At 40.8% G+C, this 18,434-nt stretch overlaps 1 protein-coding gene across 1 annotated transcript in view; it reads right to left on the bottom strand.

Moving 5' to 3' along the window:
* RNF150 (ring finger protein 150) overlaps window positions 1–18,434 on the bottom strand; it is a 121,172-nt gene that overhangs the window by 37,385 nt on the left and 65,353 nt on the right. Inside the window, exons 2-5 of the mRNA XM_005499879.3 lie at window positions 15,347–15,597; window positions 8,395–8,466; window positions 7,892–7,974; window positions 871–967 (exon numbers count right to left, since the gene is read on the bottom strand). Coding sequence (XP_005499936.2) covers window positions 871–967; window positions 7,892–7,974; window positions 8,395–8,466; window positions 15,347–15,597 — 503 coding nt within the window. The remainder of the gene's footprint in view (window positions 1–870; window positions 968–7,891; window positions 7,975–8,394; window positions 8,467–15,346; window positions 15,598–18,434) is intronic.

Here is an 18,434-nt window from a genome sequence, read left to right as displayed (position 1 = left end):
TCACATGAGCTATTTTACTTTATATAGTTCTCCCATATGTGAGCTGGCAGGTCACTATCTGTAAGTTGGAAGTGGGGGGGCGTTATTTACAGCACCTGTTAACTGGTGTTTCAGTGTTGAACTTCACTATCACATGGCAAGCCTTGCACAGCATGACAGACTGACTCACTTTTTCCTGGAGAAGCCCCATGTCTCTGTGATCACTGTGGTTAGGAGACTGTATGCCAGACACGCCATACACTATCTGAATGTAAACATGCAACCTAAAAAGATCAATTGCTTTGGCAACTTCTAACCACATCTGAATCTTCCAAATAACAAAGAGCTTAACAATTTATTATGGTGTGGTCCGCTACATGCTTAGTTACTGGGAGAAATGCTCCCTAATTGGAATCAGGAGTACAGAGCTTGCTACAGATAGACTTTAAGAGAAATCTGACAGAAAGAAGATTCGGCTCCCTAAAATGAACAGTTGTCCTCAAGTACTACCTTCTGCTTTGAGATTCAAACTGAGAGCGTGATTAAAAAAAAAATAAATCCACTCCTGGATTCACAGTTACATGAAAGAATTTATAAATCCACCAATACACCAGTAAACAATCCTCTGCTCCACAAAGCAGGCACCCACAGACAATTCCCAACACTCAGCTGACCCCCATACACATGCATTTTCTTGCTAATAAAAGTTGGTTGCAGGAGAGAGGTAGTCTGATACTTGAGCTTGTACTCCCCTTAATAAATCAATGAATAAATCAATCAATAACATAGCAAGAAAAGTAGGATGGGAACAGACAGGCAAAGGACTAGGGATACACCCAAGTGGCTGGTGTTTCCCTTCTGTCCTGCCCAGCTGCTCTGTGACATGCTTACCGGGATCCCCAGAGCTTTTAGAATATTCATTTTACACATTGGGCAGGTACGATGATCTAGCAGCCAGGGGTCTACACAAGACTTGTGAAAAAGATGCCTGCAATGAAAAACAGGGTATTTTAATTCAAATCCACCACAGCACAATTTACCACTTAGTACCATATACTTCTGAACCCAGTAAAGTGCAAGTATTTCAAATGGTGTGGTTTGTGACCTTTGCAAGGACTGCAAAACTATATGCTGTGCACACAAGACTAAAATTATTTCTGCAGCATCTCAAGCACATGTGCACAGCATTATTCAACTGAGTTTGGAAAAGAAGATTTACATAATTAGAGAATTAGGAAAAATACACAAGATACATCAGCAAAACCCATATTCTTTAAAATGTTAAAGGCTGCCAGTAAACAAAACCTGCCTGCTGGTAAAGGTAAAATCACACTAGTGTTTCTTGATCGTTCTACAGACAAACCTGATTACACATAATTTAACTGTCAAGCCATTGTGGGTCTGGTATTTTTTAGGATGCAGACGTAAGTAAATAAAGCAAATTAGAATAAAATGCTGCTTTTCATTTAAACAGTAAAATCAGGATGACACTTTTTAAAACATTCTCCTTGACCTTCCTGATCTTTAGAAGTTGCCCAGAGTGAGCTCTCAAACAATTCCAGCCTTGAACAGGTTGTTCCTGTACCCGTGCTTGGTCTGAAGTGATGACTAATCAACTACCTGAGCTTGCTGCACTGCTGGGGACCACTTTTCGTAGATATTACCCAGGTGGAGGAACTGAAAGTTTCCTGTCTAGCTTCACCTGACACAGACTGATATTGAATACAGAGCTATTGAGTGCATGTACCTGAGGTGACAGATTATATTTTCTCTTCTGAGTGTATTCTGTTGCCCTGTTGTCACAGAGGACAAACGCTATAAAACACAGCAACGTGGGGGTCAGGATTTAAGGAACACTGTTGAGTAGGGCAAGTAAAACAGTTGGGACTTAGCCCAAGCTTGTTCAGTCCCACTCCTTCTGAAGAAAAGGAGGAAAGTTCCTTACTGTGCACAGAGCCTCAGAAATTACACTGGCATATAGGAAACTAAAAATTGACTTGCTTTCCTAAAAATCTTTTAATTGAATGGGTCGGCTGCTGTGTTGTGTCACGGCCTCTCTCACACAAGATATGCACGGCCTTTCTACTTGACGGAAGATATTGAGATGCACTTGTTTTGGTATCGATTTGCAGCCCTGGCTCTTACTAACATGATACCAGCCCAGATAGTAGCTGGCTGATTTACTAGCTGGCTTCAGTCCTAAATAACACTAGAAATTCAAAGCCAAAACTGTATGAAATCTCAGAATCTTATTCTTTTCACTGCCATGTTTTTCTCACTATTTCTAGAAGAAACGGATCCTTTGTCAAACAAAGCTACATGGCAAATTATCACATTCCTGTGCTTGGTGTGTCTTTACACAGCTATGGAAAAGGGCAAATCTGTTCTTGGAAGTTCAATCTAGTCTAATTATATCAGCTGGCAGAAATACCAAACCGTGTCAAACTTCATCTGATCCTGTATGTCAACATAATTGACACAACTGAAGTATCGTGATACTTGAAGTTTGAACTCCTGCTTTACAAAGGCTACTGACGTTCACAGCCCTCCTTCCAAACAAGTCTTGCCTTACTGGGTAAAAACTCAATGCTCCAAATTTTGGTTTCTGTCCTGCATAACTCCTCCTCCATCTCAGGAGGGACATACTCAGCACAGCTGCAGGGAATCATTCTGAACAGGGGAAAGCACAACAAGAAAGTCCTCAGGCATGTGCAATTTTACATTTTGAAATCTAAGTGACAGGATTTCTTAGGGGTGTTAATTTATGCAGGGTACTGAAAGTCAATGTCTTGCTTTTCAGCTACTTGAAGTAACTATTACATTCTTGACAGTGATTTGCTTTCTTTAATGTTATACTCAAATTCATAAACATGTACGTTTAACTGCAAACGTCTGAGGCACATTTGTGCCAAAATAATCAGTACACTTAGAAAATCTGAGATATTTATTATTCTCTTGAAAAAAAACCAGATTTCCAAAATGTTTCAGGTAAAAAAAAAAAAAACAAACCATAACTTCTATCAAGCCATTTTACCACAGACTAGAAAGTCCCCTTTTATTTTCAAATTCAAGCTTTGCAAGCTTTAGTCAAGCTGTGGTTCATACTACAGTATTTTATAATGTTTGTTAATCACCAAAAGTTTGGAACTTTCATGCCTTAAAGACTCAAAAACTGAAGTTTACTGTTCCTGAAGTTGGTTTCAAAAACCAATGTTCTAAAACAAATCCTAGCAGTGCTGAGTAATTTAGATACATGACAGATCATGTCACTTTGCACTTTCCAATACTGAAGTAGCCCAGTGTATTATGGCTCTCATAATTTCAGATTTAATACGAGCAACAGAAGGAACTTGATTATTCAACAGAAATCTACAGAAGAATGGAACATTACTGAAAATCAGATAAAGATTTCCACTTTTAAATTTTTGTATCACATTATACAATTAGAGCAATCATATCTATTTTGGAACACAAAAACATTTTTTGCAGAGAAGTGAGGTAGCAGGCTCTGCAGATTTGGATTTGAAAGGTTATTTTGCTCGTTATTAGCTGTAGCACTATACACATGCTTATGGCTTTCAAAAAATTGTCATTTGTTTGGTGTCCTGTTAAGTTTATCATCCAAATTCAGGCAAAATGTATCAGCACAAAGTAAGATGAAAGAGCAACTGCAATATTTCACCATCGTATGGTAAGACAAATATGTAAAAAGATCAGCTGCAACAAAAATCAGTCTCCCTCTGCAGTTCTGACTGATGCAAGTTTCAAAAGAAAGGAGAGGGTAGAGGCATCATGGATGAGTCCAGAAATAATGACCCATACAAGGAGATGAGAGATGTTTCAAGCATTGGCTCGGGACACAGCTTTGACAACCAAAGCCAGACCTAGAATCTTTTATTTTTCTTCTGTGCAGCCACATGCCTTGCAAAACCACGTTCATTTGGATGGGTTAAAACATTTCTCAGAAGTGTAACTGATTAATTGAGAAGGAAGGTGAGAGGAGAGGATATGTCGTAACAATCCTCATACAAAACAAAGGCTCCCATAAGGAGAAAGGAAACAACTATTCTTCACCCCTCCTAGGGATAAAAGACACAGTGATGTGTTTAAACTGCAGCAAGTGACATCCAGGTTACACAACAGCAAAAGCTTCACCGCAGTCAGGGTAGTGAAGCACAGCAACGAATTATCGGGGAAATCTGCAAGAGTCTTCATCCCTGGAGGTTGCAGAACATGTTGGAAAAACAGCTCCTGAGAAGGAGAGGTGCCCGGCCAGTGCCCCTGGGCCGCTCCAGAGGTGCCAGCTCCTGGGATCGCTCCTGCGCTCCTCTGCGAATGCTCGCCACTGCGTACAGCTCACAGAGCGCAAAGAAAGGCAAAGAACCTCAAAATCCCAGGGCTTTACATTCACTGTTATCCAAATAGCACTTCATGTTTTTTTACTGAAGATTACTTTTGTTTGAAACATACTTAAATGTACCTTAAAGCTGCAATTTTAAACAAACAAGGAAATAAATAATTGTGGGCTCAGTCCAAAATTATAATAACAATTTGATTGTTGTGAAACCATTGTAAAGCTTTCAGCTTCCAAACAATTTTGAGAAGCTTTTTTTCCCAGGTTAAGCGAAACTGTTCTCCTCCCACCTTCTACTCCTAGTCCCAGCTTTTCACATGAACAAACCCAGCAGTCATGTAATTTTTCTCAGAAGAAAAGCATGAGCTAAGAGAAATGGAGGCAAAAGCAGAAAAAGAGGTACATCCCCAGGGACCCTGGGTAAGAGCATCAGTTGCCTGGCTTAGTCTTAAGGCTGAAGCAGAGGACTGAGAAGGGTTTCAGTGAGCAGTGCTGTAGTATCCAATGAGAACGTTTGGACTTTTGGGGGTATACTTATGGTACTTGTTTATTCTTGAGGAAGAAGGAAGGACAAAAGAAGATGATGATGATGAAGGTAAGCAAGAGGAAGGAATCAAAGGGGAGAAAATATGTGACGAGTAATTTTCACAGGAAGCTAATAAAAAGAGAAAGGAGTGAAGTGGTCTCTGAAATCACAGCTGTTCATGGAGTGAAGGTTCAGTATAAGGAAAAGAGCTGCAATGAGGTCAGAAAGTGCATTTATCAGTGCCAGAAATCAACCAACCAAAAAAAAAGAGCTTATGAAGAACTCAGTAGAGATGAGTTTGAAAGAATCGTCTTGCCTCTCTGTAGAAGTTCAGTAAAGTCAGTAAAAGGCACACACTAGGAGCAATGGCACCAGTAACTTCTCCAAAGACAGAGCAGAAAAGACGAAGGCATTTTGAAGCTAGAGAAGGAAGACAAGCAGAAGGAACTATGGCAATGAAAAGAGATGTCACTCTGAGAGCAATGAACTTGGTTACATTTGATGTTGTGTCAATGCCCTCAACGATAACTTCAGTAATGCTTGCTACCATTAAACATAAAACCAGCTGCAAGCCAACACTTTTTTTTTATCAAGTGTCAGTCCTTATTTATTTAATACATTCTGTAGACTGAAGTTTATTAATACAGTCAGTTGTGGAGCTGGCTAAAGAGGATAAAAAGGAAGAAGCACAAGCTGACTGGATTTCTCCTCCCAGCTCTCCAGCATGGGATATGTAAGAACCAGCTATCCCAGTGCCTGCTCCCTGCCAACAGAAAAGAGAGGACATTTGGGGAAACAGTATGTACTAGTGAACAACTATGTGACTCTACTGCAATATTGGCTGCTGGATCTTCGGTACTAATTTCTTAAGAGATGCAGGCTCCAGCAGCCTTAAAAAGAAATCTCAAGATATACAGGGCTTTGTACAGAGTGTGCTTGCTAGCGGTGGTTTTCCCAGCAGTGCTTCCAGTACAAAGCAGCACCCTTCATGTGCAGCTCTTGGAGCATAGTTGGCTTTGCAGGCAAAACGTTCTACATCTTGACCACCTCCTGGATAGCAACACTAAGGTCAGCCAGCACTGGTGTCACATTGTGCTGGCTGGTGAAAAGCCAGCCTGTTATTAAACAGCAGTCTAACAAGGTTCCCACAGTAGAAACTGCATGTGGTTTAACTGAGGATTCCGGAGGAAGAAACCTACAGAGCCTGTAGGTCTTTATCAAGATGTAACACTCTCCTACTCACTTAACAGAGACAGAAGTTAATCCACTTTTTTTTTTTTTTTCATGAGGAGACAACACTGCCAACAGCAGAAAGAGTCATGACTGCCATTTCCTGTTTTGGAAGTCCAAACCGACATGAATGTGTAAAATACTGCCCTCACAATTTGCGTAGCAGGAAAGCCAGGGTTTGAGAAGTAGCTGCTTGAGAAAGATCTTTTGAGTTTTTATAATTCAAAACTGCTGAGGCTCAAATTGTGACTATTTTACAAGACAGTTCTACTGCCGCTAACCTTTTAGAATGAGTCATTTTCTAGGCGACCTTTTAAGTCAGCCAAGAGCTGAACATCACCTGTTAACTATGTGTTTCCTATTCATTCTGCTTGACTCAACACTGTGGATGACGAAGTCTGACTGGAGCATCATTGAATTATGAGGCAAGACACAAGTGAAGACTAGAGCAGAAATGCATTTTTTGCTATTGTGTATCTACTTCCCAAAACTGCCTGTGTCTGTTGTGCGAAATTTCCAGGCTTTATTATGCTTCTATGAAAACAGGCTTGATGTCAAGCCAAGGTCCACATTTTCTGGTAATCTCTCAATGTTCTGTATTTCTCCTTCATGAAGTGATGTGTTTGTGTCTGTTCGTAGGAAAAAAAAAAAAAAGCTCACATGCAATTTGTCATTGTGGGGGATTTACAGTAGGTCAAATTTATGATTAATCTGTTGCTTTTTGTTTGCCATTTAGTGATGGCAGTAAACAGATTTAATGAGTCACATGAACGAATAGAAGTGGACAGCTTGTATCATTAAAATATCTATTAGGGAACAACATTGCAGGAAAAGAAACAAATATTTCAGTTTCTCAAGCCAGTGAACATGTCTCTAGGAGAAGAAAAACTCTCTAAAAAAAAATAAATCTGTGCTCTGTATGTATAACACTTGAGATTCCTATTTCTAGGGAAATAAAACACTTGCTCTTGCTCTCCTAGGGGACCATTGTTACTAGGAAATTTCCAAGAAATTGATTTCCTTAGAGAAATCCTTCATTAGCTAACACTTCACAGAAGACAAGACAACGGCACAGCGAGATGAACTTGCTGTTATGGGTGGTAAGAGGCTGCACTGCGGTGCCACGTCATTGTGAGTGTATGTGCTGCACAGGACACATCCACATCAGAGGAAGAAAAGAGAAAGAACAAGCCCAAAAGCTCTTCTTGTTACCTCCATGTCTCACATGCCAGGGAATATTTTCACACCAGCAATAGATAATGTGGTCTTTGTCACATTCCCTTCTTGCTTTACTGTTTCTACTCAGTATCTCTTTTTATGGCTGTTTTTTTTTTTCTAATAGAAGTCATCCCTTTGCTAGAGCCTTGTTATGGCCCAGGACAGCAAAAGAAGTGGTTCCACAGGAGTAGGAAGGAGCCTGTTCTACCCCTGGCTGCTCACCTTGCAGTTGGGCAAATTCTTCTAGGGGAGTTATTCCAGGCTAATACAAAACCAGTGAGAAAAAGAGAGAAATCAAAACCTTCAGTGTAAAAATCCTACCAAAGACTTTGTATTAGGTCCAGATCAGATGAAATTTCTGACTGTCAGGCTAAACTCAGGTTCTCACCATCATTAATACTACTTTCACTTCAAGTTGAATAAACAGGCATTCTGGATAACTTTGCAGAACAGATTTTAAATAAATCAAAATGATAAACTCACTCTTCCCCCCAGGTTCTCAGGCAATCTTATCAGAATGATGCTCTGAGAACAGAGCCTGTCTTGAGGAGAGAATATCAGCACTAAAAGTACATTCGACTTACCTGCAAGGCAGGATTCTGACAACGTCATTGGGCTTGTAGCCTTCAATACAAACAGCACAGTTATCAAAGTCTGGCTCAGTTTCCTACAGGAAAGAGAACATCCATCATTTTCGTTTTTTGATTTTGTCAGCTAATCTCTTCATACAAGAGCCTATGTGACAAAGTAAAACAGTCACTGATGCATGCTGCAAATCCAATAATCCCTTCAAGACAGGCAAGTCTGACTTTCAACACATTTCCAGTTGGAAACTTGCCCTGGGGAGCATGCAGATTTAGTTAGCATATTTAAACTTCCAGGATTTTCTGCATCGTCACAGAATCATCATCTTCTCTCTCTACTCCATTCCATCCATAAATTGCTTACTAGTATTTCTCCCTCGCCTGGAGGACACATACTAGCTAAATAACCAATTGCCATTTCTGCTCTGCCTCATTGTCCCAGTGGTCTGCAGGAATTCTCCAGTACAGGGTTTCATTTGGTAATGAGCAATTTGAAAAATTACCTTATCACCTTTCCTGATTGTTCTGACTTGCAGCTTGCTGATTGCTTTCTTTGCAGCATCTCCAAGTCGGCGCTGTAACACAAAATTTGCTCTTAAGCAAAGAATATCTACTCATGCAGAAATTATCACCTTTTCTCCCTAGGCTTCTTAATAATCTGAAGTGACTGTACATGAAACAGGACAGCACTGTATAAACAGATGAGGTCTGTCATGCTGATATTCAGAATAAGGGCACAGTAGGTATTTCCAGGCTCACTGGTAACCCACAGCCAAGGAGGCAAAGCTACTCTCCTGGATTTCCAGTGCAGACTGCACGTGAGGCCATCATGATGCTACACTAGCACTTTTACAATTCCAATGAATAGCAATGCATGCAACAAATCCACTATTTGGGTATCCTACTTCTTCCCTCTTGTTTTTAATGACACTTGTAAAGAATACATTATTAAATGAGGCCTGGGCTGGTAAGCAGAGTGAACACCGAACTTAAGATTCAGGAGGTCTTTGTCCTTGTGCTGTTCCAGAACTAGTGCAAGATCTTCAGTAAGATACAAGTGTTGAAAGCGAGCTATTAATTCATTAACCATGAAAAACATGAGTCATCTTCTCTGCTGTTCTCTTTTCCTGCAATACAGAGTTGACTACTTTATAAGAGAAAGGCAAGGTCTAAAAAGGAGGCTAAAGCATCTGCAGTTTCTTACAGGTAAAGCACTATACAGTCTTGCAGTAACATCCTATCCATATATAACCATTTGCTTTTTCTTTGCCTTTGTATCTTTCCCTCCAGTGGACCATGAATTGCTTGCCACGTGCTGTTTCTGACTGTTCTCCCATATTTCCAAAACACTGTTACTGTGCTGGCAGGGTCACAGCCACTCAGGATTAAAGTATGCAATAAAAGCCTGACACAAACATCCCTGTTCTCAAAAGCTGAAGGTGGAGATGCCTGCTTCTTGCAAGAGGCTGAGAACATTATGGGACAGTTCACACAACCACTGCTCAGCACAGCTACCCCTGCACTTTGTGCCTATTGTGTCAGTGCTCCAAGGACTTGGCTGCTCCCTTGTGCAAACCCAACAAGGAGGCAACGTGGAGAAAAACTCACGGGCTGGAAAGGTCTCAGAGGTCATGTCCACCCACCCCCTGCTCAAGGCTGGGTCAACTTCAAAGTCAGAGCTGTGTCCAGTCAAGTTTTGAATATCTCCAGGAAGGGAGATTTCACAACCTCTGTGGATAATTTGCTCCAGTGCTTAACTGCTCTCACAGTTTTTCTATTTTTTTTTTTTTTTAATAAGCAAATGGAATTTCCCTTGTTGCAATTTGTGACCATTACCCTTGTCCTTTTCTCTGCACCTCTGAGAAGAGTCTGACTCTGCACTCTCTCCAGCCAGCAGTTGTGCACCTGAAGGCCACAAGCAGAGCCCTTCTCCTCCTCTTCTCCTCTCCCAGCTTAGCAAGCTGACCTCCCTCCACCTTTCCTCACATGTCATGTGCTCCTGTCCTCAGACCGCAGTGGTGACCCTCCTCCTGGCATCCCAATTTGCCACCAATAAATTACTTAAACTCTTCACCTCCTCTCCCCATCCATGTTTCCACGCATGAGCTAGGCAGGAGGGAGACTGAGGAGCTCTGGTGACTGAGAAGACATTCAACTTTTTGGGCTGGGAGCACTGCCTGTGCTGGGGTTCAGCGGGGCCTGTCAGTGGGAAAGGTTTCCAGCTGGAGGGGGTGAGAGCATGAAGCCAAAAATGGCAGGAAGCTGGATGTGGTTTGTAAATTGGGACCTCATGACCATACAGATACGATTAACAAATTGCCACTTTGTTCTTCAGATTCAATTAAAATCACTGAATTAAATATAGAGAGTGAGCTTATTGGAATGTAAAGACATGGAAGGCTGACAAAACATATGGAATAGTGAAAGCAGAGAGCAATTGCAGATCTGGCTAACGAGGTGAAAATGATCTTGGCTTCTACGAGATTTACATATGAGCTTTCCAACATAACTAATTATTACAAGTGAGGGACTATCTTGGAGTTACACAACATCTTTTCTGTGGTACACTTTTCTCACGGTCTCCCTTAAATAGAAGGATCAGACACAAGTTGGAAACATTTCTTGCCAGCTATTTGTTTCTCCAATGTAAATCAAAGACTGACTGATAACATACAGCAAGACAAGAGTCATTATGTCCTGCTTCAGGAATTGCTTGTGATTCCTTTTTATCATTATTATTACTTAAACTAATGAAATGTCTCAGTTCTTTTTTTGCACGTTCTTCCAGGGGAAAGGACAAGATTAAAGACTCATGTACATCTTTGATCTTCTTGTTTTCATGTTTGCTTTCTCTTATCTATCTTAAATAGACAAGTTCATGACTTACACGCAAATGAGAGTAATTTAGTTTTTGAAAGAACATGAATATCTTGGAGTAAAAACATACTTTCAAAGGATTCCTCTATTTGAATGAAAGGCATGCTATCACTAACCAATGATTTCCCCTGAAAGAAGCATTGCAACAGTTTAAGGGTTTAAAGTTAGGCTTAGAGATTTATAATAATAAATCCCATAATCTCATTAGCAAGGCTGCAACATTCAGTGCTGGACTGGAAAGAGTTAAGCACATCAGATGTGGTGGTCTTGTGGAGACAGTGATACTAGTTAAAAAGAAAGGACAATGGCATAGAAAGCATCACCTGTGTGTTCCTGAGGAAGAAAGTGGCCATAAATGCCGCAGAAGAGAAATTGCGGTAAGCGCTTCTCTGTTAATGGCCTTACTAAATAAACTAAACTAAATGGCCTTTGCAGGGAGGAGATCACCTTGTGCAGAATGAAGTGCACCATCAGGATGAGGTATCCAACGCATCTGTACCACAGATCAAGTTTGCGGATTCCATCATGGGAAGCATCTTCCTAAGATTGCTTCAAAGGTGATGTCTCTATTCAGTGACCAAGAAGTCTCATTCAAAGCCATGGCCAGCAGTTTTCCTTCTCAGAGACTTGCTTGGCCCTGGACATGCTACCAGTCACATACTAAAATAGATACTTCCCTGGAAACTAAGCCAGGATACACAGGACCCTCTTCAGTCCCACTGAGATCACTCCCTCCCTTCAGAATTCATTAACCTGCAAAACTCATGGAGCTCACCTGGTTTCAAATTGATTTTACAGGAAACATCTTCTTACCAAGAAACCAAGGGGAAGGAATGACACACAAGAAATCCTGAAATCCTGCCAACAATTCTGGCACTTAAGCATCATCCGCGCACCATCTTCCTATCTCACAGACGACAAGAAGAGAATGCTACTATTGCCCGTGAAATATGAAATCTGACACACTGACAGCATCTGTGGCTTTATTTATTTTTTTTTAAAGTCTGTGTCCTGGCTGTTACATGGCTGAGACAGCAAATCACATTTTGGTGATTTATCTCCAGGACTTAACTTGTCATGTAATTCCAAACTGCTTGCAATTAGCTCTGCAACCTGATGTCTCTTGATGCAAATGATTCCCAGTGTCTTTCACAGAGAAACCCTCTCATTTTCAGGAGGGCTCTAGGAACAAGCCACTGGGGAAGCAGATTGGCTACGCTTTCCTTACACAAAAATATCCTCTTCGTATCAAAAGGGTGTATCATCAGGGCAACCACCTACTTCCTGGACATCTTGTTAGGTGGGAAAAAAAGAGGAGACCTTGAATGTTACTGCCTACCTTGTACTTCCACATGTACTGCACAGTTGTCTGTGCTATTAATCATCTTAAAAATTAAATGTATTAAAATAAAAACTGAAATCTAACCATATTTGTAGCTGACACGAGCCCACAATGGAAGACAGTTTTGCGCTCTGCTACAGAAATTCCCAGCCCAGTGGGGATGAACAGCCCAAGGAATTCACTGAGAATCCTTGAAGTCCTGATTCTCCACTCATCAGAATCAGGCACCTAACGGGAGTGAGCTATGTCTTCCTTGTGGCACAAGAACCCGCATTTTGCACACATGGTGAGGAAGAGTGGTGGCTGAAGACAGATATGCTGTATGTTCAGGTTTCATCTCACCAGGGAGCCACAGGAAATTATTCCAGGAGATTCTTCAGTATTTCTAGTTGCCTCTCACTAGCTGGACTCGTTGCTTTCTCAATGGATCATTAAATCAGTTCCTTCTGGGTTTACTGCTTGATCAGCAACTTATGCTGTGTGCAAGAAGGTAAGAGGGTCACCATATAAAAGAGGACAAGGAGGCAAAGGTGGTTTTGGGGCTTGACAAAAGAACGTTTTTCAGGAAATGAAGACACAGCTACAACAGGTCAGCTTGGAGGAGGCAAAATGGAAGATCACTTAGGGAGACTTGATGTGATTGAGGGAAGATGTTAATGCTTTCATGTAACAGTGCAACACCTCTCCTGCTTGGAGGTAATGGCTTGTTCTGCCAATCATATTTTGCAGTCAGCCACCCTGTCCCATTCCCTCAGCACAGTGCCCAGACTATCAACCCAGAGGAGGCTGAACTGCTCCTGGTAGCAACTCCAGCATCAGCCAAACCTACGAAGGCCATGACAGAGGATAACAAAGAGGTCCGCAAAGGTTCTTATTTGACACAGAAAACACAGGCACTCATAAGCCCTTGATTTAAAACTGTGAGATTTGAAATAATTCAGATGTCAGCTCGTTTTTTTTTTTTTTAACTGAAGTCTAATAAATGAGTCACAGTGTTTTCCACTTTCAGAACAGGGCAGTCAGTCTACACAGTCAGATTTTATTGCATTGTGGGGTAAGAACACAACTTCCTCAGAACAGGCCAGCTGGTTTCCCCAGCATCTGATGCTCTGTTTATCCAACCATTTAAATCTTACCCTTTGGATAAACTTTATCCTGAGTACATCAAATACAACTAGAAGGAAGCATTTTTCCTAAAGCTGGCCAGCAATGAAGGTGCTTAAAATACACGCAAGGCTTTCCAACAAGTAAACACAATACCTTCATAAAAAGACACATGCAAGTTATAATGGCAAAAGTTTTTGAGCACAGTGTCAAAAAAATCCTGCTCCAAAGTAACACAAACTTTTCTTCTTGTATATATCTGAACATCCATGATATTAACATAGAATGTTCTAATTCAATCCTTTTGCTACAAGAAGATATGTCAAAGAAAAGAAAAAAACCAGAACTTTTGGGGAAACAGAAGAATCCTCATGGAAATGGCAAGAGGAAGCTGAGCTCTTCTAAACTACCTACATTATTACATTCCATAGCCAGGACTAAAGGGAAAAACAAACAAATAAATAATGACAAAGCAAAAAAACAACAAAACCAAAACAAAAAACCCACAACAACAAAAAAAACGCCACCCACAAACAAACCACAGCAACTCATTTGCACAAGTGGTTGAGCTTTGTCTGTTTATCACTATCATTTTTCATATAAAAAGAGATAATGAAGAGATTAGAGGAGATATCAAGCAAAACTGAATAAAGTACATGAAGAAATTGTAGTTTACTCCATATCATTATGACAAAGTTTTAAAAATGTCTGCACAGGACAATTGTTTGTGCACCTTAGACTTGTTCAATTTTTGGAGAAAAAATACTGAAAAGGAAACCTACTTGAACATGTAAACCTATCAGTTCCAAGCTACAACATATTACCTGAATTAACTTTTTATTTTACTGGGTTTCATCTTTATGTATGTCTATTTACAGTGCTAATCTGCCTGTATAATTACTCGATGGAAAGCACACTTACGGTACTCATAGACATAAATTAGGCACATGTGCTTCTGCAGTCAAAGCATCTAAAAATTATCACAGCTGTTACAGTCACAGCGAATCTGCTGCCACTAATGTTCAGATTCCAGCTGGGACAGTCTCATTCTTGCTATCCAAAATTTCATACTGTACATTTTAAAGGAAAATACTTTCTTTCTGTCTGTAAATACAGAGCAACTGTGTCTCAGAGGATGCCTGAATTTCAATAGGGGAGGTGGGTGAGGCATCCCTATGCATGAAATATACATTACAGAGTATGTGGCAGTACTTTTCTCTACAAGACTATTATTAACACTCACAATTTTACTTTTTCTGCTGAGCAAGCAAGGCAGCCCTCCCCCTGCCCTGACAGTTACTTATTAAGGGTCCAGACACATCTCTGAATTACAGTGCATTTTTTCCCTGCAGTAAAATGGTTATCTCCTCAGATTTCATACGTTGATAACATTTTTTACTGTACCATTAGAATGAAATGTAGAAGCCTGAGCTTCACAGTTTTGCTGATGCCTAGACAGTTGCATCCAGACAAGAAAAGGATTAAATTTATTATTATCATTGCTCTCATTATTCATTGCTGAACTACCATAAAGATGCATAGTGCTTTATAAATCCAGATTGCCTCAGGACCTATGGCTCATTCTCATTGCTGTTGACTTCTCTCCAGATCTATACATTTTTTATCTTTTTCTGGGGGTTTGGACAAGATGCCAAAACCAAAAGCAATGCTGTAATAATATTCGGGGTCATTGCTACAGCACTTACATGTTCAGTGATCATTGATAAATGAACAGGGACATGTTCAAAATGAAAATACTTTCTGTTCTTTTTTTCTTTCTTCACTTACTGTGAACCCTTGTGTCACACGCAGACATTCATATACCTCAATATATTTTAGTCATCCTTTTGATCTCAGGGGTCCCTAGTTGTACATATTTCCATGTCACTTGGCTACACGAATGACGCTAATAAACATTATCAACTTTCTGTCTATTTTTTATGTGTTTTGCACAGAGGAAAAGACACCTTATATATACACTACATATTTATTAATTTATTTTTTTCCAGAATCCCATCCATATTGGCGGAAGTCTTGGCTTCTTTTTCCTCAGATTTTACTTTTAAGTTATTTCAAGTTGAATCCCATGATGACTTTTTGGAAGCACAAACAGCCATTCCAGCACTGCTCACCTGATTCCTGTCTCTGGCATTTGCGTAGCGGAATCGCTGGATGTAATAGAAGACCAGCCATGCCAGCGAGATGATCATCAGCACAATGAAGGAGATAGAGACAAACACCACAGAGGTCCGGCTGACATACTTCTGCAAGTTGCGTGTCCCGATGGTTATGTACATCATCACAGTAATGTTCCTCTCCAGGAGGCTCACTATCTCTTTTCCTTTGGGTTCAGGAATCATTATTGCTACAACATCTTCTAGACCTGTCAGACAGAAGAGAGAAAAGAAACCTTAAGTAAAAAAGGTGATTGCCATGTAATAATATGACAAGAGGATGTGGCAAGACAAAAAATAACATTAAAAAAAAAAAGGCAAAATGGTAACTTTCTCCCTTTCTCTTGCTGGTTTTCACAACAGGTAAGTCAAATGGATGTGGTGAAGGTTTCACTTAAAATCAGTTACATGGTATGTTTCTATAATCTCAGTGAGATATGTAAAACATGTTTCATGAGTTGACATAAACACAGATTTCCAGCACTACTGAGGCTTATCTAGACAACACTGCTGGAAGCACTGCAAAAGGGGAGACATGCTGTAGCATCCTTCCATCCAACACTCCATATACATTTATCACAGCCCATTTTGCAGGGTCACGAGTCTGCCAGAGAAGCCCCTTCAAACCCCACATTCAGACCAGAAATGCTTTCAATGACAGATCCTCACGTGGTTTCACAGCCCGAACATGCCAAAGCATCACTGCCCTTGCCCGGAGTTGCCAGCAAGAGATGCCTGCAGGGACCATAGCAGCTCAACATGTTCCCACCTCACCCACTGACCTGTGCTGCTGGAGGCTCCCCACAGGTCAGTGCCCACGCAGATATTTGGGAGCCCATGCTGGGAGCTGGACTCACCAACCCATGCAAGTTTGAAGCCAAGAGCACTGTTTTATTCCACAAAAAAGGCTACAGCAGCCCAGAGTAGCCCCCAACACAGTTTGTGCCCCACAAGGACATGAGTCAGCACAGCTGGGGTGGCAAAGGGGTGCGGGATGGGGCAGGGGCTTCCTACAGTCCTGTAAATCTTCCTGAAGCCATGACTTTGTGCAACGGGCCCTCTACCAATCTATCAAGCCTTGACTCCGCATCAGATCTCCTTTCTGGTTCATTTTGCTTGCATCACACACTGCTGAAACAACTTTTCCTTTCTTTTATGTCCTCTCTGTACATGACAAATACAGTGCAAAATTATCTGGGACTGGGCAGCTCATTAAATACTTTTTCTGGCTTTATAAATAAACTATCACATCTTCGTAGTTTAATATTAAGGATATTTTCTTCTATTTCACATAATAAGTGCGTAGACAGTTTTTATGCCTAAGCTATGTGTTGCAATGGTCAAATCCTGAATTGTACTAAGCAGCTATGGACAAACAAGACACATTTTAATGCAGAAACATGCTATAAACAATTGCATATGAAATGATCACAAACTGGCATTTAGAAAGGTACAAACGGAGTGTCTGGAGTCAGAGAGATGCTGGGGTGGGGTTTCAGAATTTCAGCTGAAACCCCAGGAAATCAGCTGGCATGTTGTTAACCCCATGGCTACCTCTGTTTTGACTGTCCTGCCTCAGGACATCAGTGGAGGCAGGAAGGGATATCTCGGTTGAGGATGGAGACATAAGAGGGTGGCTTGTGTTTCCTACAGCATCCCCCTCCAAGCTGATATCTAACCCCAGCTTCACTGGTGCAGCACTGTGCCTGTTCTCACGGTCCAGCTCGAATGTTTCTTCACTGAAAACCCCTGGGGAGTACAAATCAGGTTTTCAAAGGTATTTGGATGCTAAAAACCCAGAGGTGTCCAGCAAGATTTCATATCTACTAAAGCAGAGAGGTGAGCGGCATTTAATGGAAAACGCTAACTGTCGTGGAAACTCTATCAAATTCTGCTGGGTGTCTGGATCAATTGGAGGTACTGAAGTAGCTGTGACAGACTGTTGCTACTCACACACAAAGTCTGCTGCAAATCTGAGATCTGAAGCTTCCTCTATCAAGTCTTGGAGTAGAAGTGCAAACTGCACCACTCTTCCTCTTGTGAGACTTCCCATCATTACATTTCCCTGATTATGAACAAGGTGGCCATCAAACAGGTGGAAACCAGTAGTATGGCTGAGTCAATAGAGTTGTAGATATACGCAATAGGAAAGTTAATCTTTTTGCTGATACTTTTCCACAAAGCATTAATAATTTTCAGCTATTTCCCTGTATTTGTCTAGCAAGAGCCCTCTTTCAGCAGCCAAGATAAATCTACCATTGCAACTCTTCTGATACCTGTTTATTACAAAAGGTTGATGCCAACATTACCCTAACAGCCTAGGGAGAACTTGCCCAGTCTCAAAGTGGCTGAGAAGGGCACCGGTGCCACGCCAGTGATCTTCCTGCCATCAATAAGACAAACTGCGTGGAGCAGTGCTTAACTGTCCATACACCTTCCTTTGCTCTTTTCTGTTTCTTTAAAGAAAATAAAATTTTCAAAATCACTCTACAAGAAAACCCAAGCACCTCAAACCACCAGAGCAACCACTTCACAGACATCCAAAAAGAACCTATGGTGAAAAATCCCGCAGCCAAAACAACCTAAAAATGCCTTTCATCAGCTCCTCTCAAAAGCCACCATTCTGACCCACTCCTTGTCCAGCATGGACCTCTAACATCACCTTCTGTACAATCTGGGACACTGTATGAATGCTGTTACCTGAAAACTTGTACAAATGGGAGACAAAACCATTTTCAGTAGAAAATATAGGTAGTATTTTAACTGTTTAATTATCCTTAATCTTAGATTTCTTTAAACACTTTAATAACACGTTCAATTACAATTCAGTTGAATATAGCTTAGTATATTTCTAGACAACTGTAAACAGTGGGCACACACCAGATATGACATGTTGCAAATGAAGAATCCCATTCAGGTGTTCAATTATGAGATTAATATTTTTGTCATAATAAAACAAGCATGCTACAGTAATGTCCTATCTTCTTTCTTCAATATTAACATTATGAAAAAAGAGGGAGAAAGAATTTTTCATCTCCTGCATAAA

The sequence above is a fragment of the Columba livia genome, chromosome 4, assembly GCF_036013475.1.
Source record: "Columba livia isolate bColLiv1 breed racing homer chromosome 4, bColLiv1.pat.W.v2, whole genome shotgun sequence".
Lineage (NCBI taxonomy): Eukaryota > Metazoa > Chordata > Aves > Columbiformes > Columbidae > Columba > Columba livia.
This window is presented reverse-complemented; position numbering and strand designations above follow the sequence as displayed.